This window comes from Mastomys coucha, unplaced genomic scaffold, assembly GCF_008632895.1.
Source record: "Mastomys coucha isolate ucsf_1 unplaced genomic scaffold, UCSF_Mcou_1 pScaffold20, whole genome shotgun sequence".
NCBI classification, from domain to species: Eukaryota; Metazoa; Chordata; class Mammalia; order Rodentia; family Muridae; genus Mastomys; species Mastomys coucha.
Window position 1 is genome coordinate 114,863,130 of NW_022196903.1, and position 4,584 is coordinate 114,867,713.

The window sequence follows — 4,584 nt, forward strand, 5'->3', positions numbered from 1 at the left end:
AATGAGATCTCCATAGAGATGCATAACAGGGAGAGGAGAAAGAGGCTGTGGAGACTCTCTGGGTTTTCAGACTCTCTTCTGTAATTTAGGTCCCACAGTCTTCATCCAATGAGGTGATGTTTCTCACTGTCCAAGTGAAAGGACCAACGCATGAGTTCAGGAGGCGGAGCACAGTGCTGGTTAAGAACACAGAGAGCCTGGTCTTTGCTCAGACTGACAAGCCCATCTACAAACCAGGACAGACAGGTATTGTGAGGTCTACGATCAGGACACCATCAGAAAGGAATCTCCTCTCTGCCTGCCCGTTCCCCACAGTCCCTGTGATCCTGGCTCCTTAATAGTTTGTATTGCCCACAGATAGGACTGGTGAAGGGCCAGGGCTCATCAAAAATATTTCTATTTCAGTGAGATTTCGGGTTGTCTCAGTGGATGAAAATTTCCACCCCCTTAATGAATTGGTAAGTCTCCTATTGTTTACATAAAGTTATTGTTATTTGTAAAAACTGGCTGGAACCCTGTTTGGATTGTTCAGGGAGGAAGACTTGGAAAGTGGAGGAATGATTTCTCACATTGTAATAGCCCAGGGTCTTCATTTAAAACATCCTCCTAGGTCAAACAGTAGGGAACACGTTCTGTCATGATCTGGCTCTCAGTTGCTTGTCATACATTTAAACTTACTCTCTGGTTTCTAACTAAGAAAAGCAAAAATAAAATAAAATAAAATAAAATAAACAGTGGCTAGTTGTCTGAGAATCTAAGTTTGTTTTGGCTTAGAGGTGTGAATGTTGCTATGAAAGAAGTTGGGGGTGTTCAGTTTATTCCTTCATGATGATTCACAAATCTTCATGCTACCATGTGGCGACAGACCAACTCTCCATTCTCAGCTGAGTTTTCCAACACATCTTCCCATCTTACAAAGACTCAGTTCTCTTTTAACTCCAAAGGCAAGAGAAAATGTCGTGCTCCTGGCTTCTCTGTCTCTCACTCACGCATCTACTCACACAAATTCATGTTGGCTTGGAAAAATACCATTTCTTACTACCTGAATTGTTACTCCTACCCCAACATGTGTAAACAAGAACATGGAAGTCAACTTGATATTGTCTCTCAGCTTCTGCTTACAATCTACCTGAAATCAAATATAATATTCACCACTCTATCAGGTTAACATGTATGTGTGATATTAAGTGACACACAGGCACACACACACACACACACACACACACACACAAACACACACATCAAACGCTGTATATGATGCCAAACATCATATAGATATTTTTCTTTTTTTATCCATCCTTTTAGAATGAGGACAGATGGACACATTGTTCTTTTCTATACTGCTCTGTTCTCAGCATCTAGAATAGCACACAGCATACAGCTAGATATATTCAATATTAGATTTATAAATGGATAAACTTTGTCAGTAGGGATGCTATTCCCATCCCTTCTCATTCTTAGACGCACCCAATAATGCATATAAACAACTGAGTCCAGGGCTAGTTACTTGCAGCTCCGTGTGTTTATTTTTCAGTCTGTGAAGTTGCATAGCAAGGGGATGTGCTTGGCTGGGATGCCACAAGCCCATGGATAATATTAGCAAACCCTACTCTTAACAATAGTACACAATAAGTACCTATTACCCATGGCCTACTAAGTTCTTAACACAGCCTATTAATTGCATGAAATGAGTTAATTAAAGCAAATTTTAAAACATTCCATTTGTAGAATACATTAACAGATATAGGTATATATATATATATAGAGAGATACATATTCTATATTTGTTGAATTAGCCCATGTAAACTAGAATTGAGAATTCTTTCTTTTCTTTCAGATTCCTCTACTATACATTCAGGTGAGTAACACCAATGATCCACAATTGAGAAAAAGCAGTCATTTCAGAGGAAACCTACTGTGAGGACTTTTTACAAATATGCCAGAGACTTTAGGGAAGGGGGAAGCTCCCAGCCCACCCAGGAATGGATGGCTGGAACTCGCCCACCCTCTGAGCCCTCATTGACGGATAACATGGACGTTCCCACAGATTTCTTCCATCATAATCTCTGATGTTCTTTGCAGTTTCACAAATTATGGTTATTTATTACAGGATCCCAGAAAAAATCGCATTGCACAATGGCAGAATTTCAGCTTAGAGGGTGGCCTCAAACAGCTCTCCTTCCCTCTTTCCTCAGAGCCCACTCAGGGCTCCTACAAGGTGGTGATACGTACAGAATCAGGCAGGACCATCGAGCACCCCTTCTCTGTGGAGGAATTTGGTATGAATGGTGGGAACATTGTTTTTCATGACTGAGCCCTCTAGAGCTCAGAGTTGGCGCTTGTTTAGATTTGTTCCATTTCCTGTGGATGAAATCAAGCTCAGACTATTACAATAAGGTCCAGTGGGGCATGAGCAATTTGTGAATAAATTTCATTTAGTTTGGTTGTTTGTAGCAATGCTGAATGACCAAAATAAAATACAGTTTCAGTAGTGAGAGTGGGAAGGGGGAAGGGAAAGGAAAGGAAATGGGGGTGGGGGGGAGAGAGAGCAAGAGAGAAGAGAGAGAGAGAGAGAGAGAGAGAGAGAGAGAGAGAGAGAGAGAGAGAGAGAGAGAAAGAGAGCAAGAGAGAGAGAGACTCTTAAAGGTTATAATGAACTGTCCTAGTTCCTTAATCAAAATATTTACTCGAGGATGAAGTGACTGTGGATAAGTTGGAGAATGGAGTTACCTTTACAAAATACCAGACTCTCATTAGAGAGCTGTTATGAAGAACTCGGAAGTGCTAAAGCCTTCAGACCTGAAGGGCAGCCACTAACCCCCTTTACTGTGGCCCACAGTGCTTCCCAAGTTTGAAGTGAAAGTTACAGCACCTGAGACCATCACCATCCTGGAGGAAGAGATGAATGTGTCCGTGTGCGGCATGTGAGTTGCCAAGAATGAAAACAGCTCTTTGAAGCAGATTCCCCGTTTGAGATAGTTTAGATGACTTGCCCGGAGCAGGGGCCACACAGGAACTTTGAGTGTTCCCAACTATAGGCCACTCTTCTCCTGGTCCTTTTTTTTGGTTTCCTTCTTATTTTCTTTTATATCCTTATCAACATTTCTATATCTGTCAGTGAGGTGGGGGGCCATTTATAGAGAAGCTATGTGGCTTGGATTGACTTTACAAGTGAGAAAGCTACACACACATGCGCACACACACAGACACATGCATGCACACATATACACATGGGCACACACATGTGCACACACACACAGACACATGCATGCACACATATACACATGGGCACACACATGTGCGCACACACACATGTATACATGCACACACATACACGGAGAGAGACTTGCACACATGCACACATACACGCACACATACGCGCACTCACACAGGTGCGCTGAAGGATGCTGGCTTTTCCTTAACCATAAGTGATAGCAATAGTCTAAGGAGGGAGATACGTAATGCATGAGTATAGAGGAATTCCAGTCAGTAACAGGTCACAGATTTGACCTTGGAAACAATGGGTAAAAAGAGCAAATTTGGAGTCTAAATCATGCTTAAGTCGCCAGGCTGCTGCAGGTCTGCCACCTCCCTCTCTGCACACCATTTTTACTGAGAGAGTGAACGTGTTCTTTCAGGACGATCCCTTTGGACCCAGAAGTATCTGCAGGACCTTAGGGTCTCATTCTTAAAGACCTGTAGTAGCAGTAACAGGATAGGACTCAAAAAGACCAGGGCTGCCTTGACATCATACATGTGACACATATGCTGTCAGCTGCTTCAGACTAGCACTGCCTTGACATCAGACATGTGGCACACACGCTATCACCTGCTTCAGAGTCACGGCCACCAAGTACCCCATAACTGCTAATCAGTATTCTTGCAACTGACACAGAAGATATTTCAGATAGGGAAGAAAGCAAAGGCTTTTCATAATTATTATTATTATTATTATTATTATTATTATTATTATTATTATTATTATTGAGTAGAGTTTATTCAGGGAATGGGGGCAGTTAAGAGAGTAGTAGAGGCAGAGAAAGGCAGAGAGAAGGAGAGAGTAGAGAAATGGAGGTCAGCCATGACCCTGTGGAGAGAAGGGGGAAGGGAATAGGAAGAGGGGGAACAAGGGAGCAAGAGGCAAGAGAGAGGCAAGAGAGGGGGAGGCAAGAGCGCAAAGGCTCTTGAAAACAAAACAGTCACACGTGACATTTATTCCACAACTGTATTCACTTCATAAAAAGTTACAAACATATACATGGAGATTTGTACTGGGGATGCATCAAGCAGTAGTTTGAATTTTTAAGTAGTTTTAAAAACATCTGTCGTTTCTACTAAGTTTCTTTTTGTGTGTATGTTGCTATTGCTTTTCTCCTAAGAATGCGAAATCATGCATCGTCTCTCACATGTGGGTCCTAGCTCTTAATGCTCAAGTGAGTGCATATGAGCAGGGGAGTGTGTGCGCATGCGCTATGAGGAGCCCACGTGAGGGAAAGGAAAGGCAGCCTGTGAGGTGGGAAAGTGGAAGGAGGCTGTAAGGGGAGGTGATACAGGGGAGGAAGGGAACGGGCTAGAAGAGTGGGG

The 4,584-nt window shown here is 42.6% G+C and overlaps 1 protein-coding gene across 1 annotated transcript in view; it reads left to right on the top strand.

Moving 5' to 3' along the window:
• Window positions 1–4,584, top strand: part of A2m (alpha-2-macroglobulin) — a 46,859-nt gene that overhangs the window by 3,147 nt on the left and 39,128 nt on the right. The window contains exons 3-7 of the mRNA XM_031383291.1: window positions 90–246; window positions 406–458; window positions 1,838–1,858; window positions 2,111–2,279; window positions 2,840–2,924. Of these exons, the coding sequence (XP_031239151.1) occupies window positions 90–246; window positions 406–458; window positions 1,838–1,858; window positions 2,111–2,279; window positions 2,840–2,924 (485 nt within the window). The remainder of the gene's footprint in view (window positions 1–89; window positions 247–405; window positions 459–1,837; window positions 1,859–2,110; window positions 2,280–2,839; window positions 2,925–4,584) is intronic.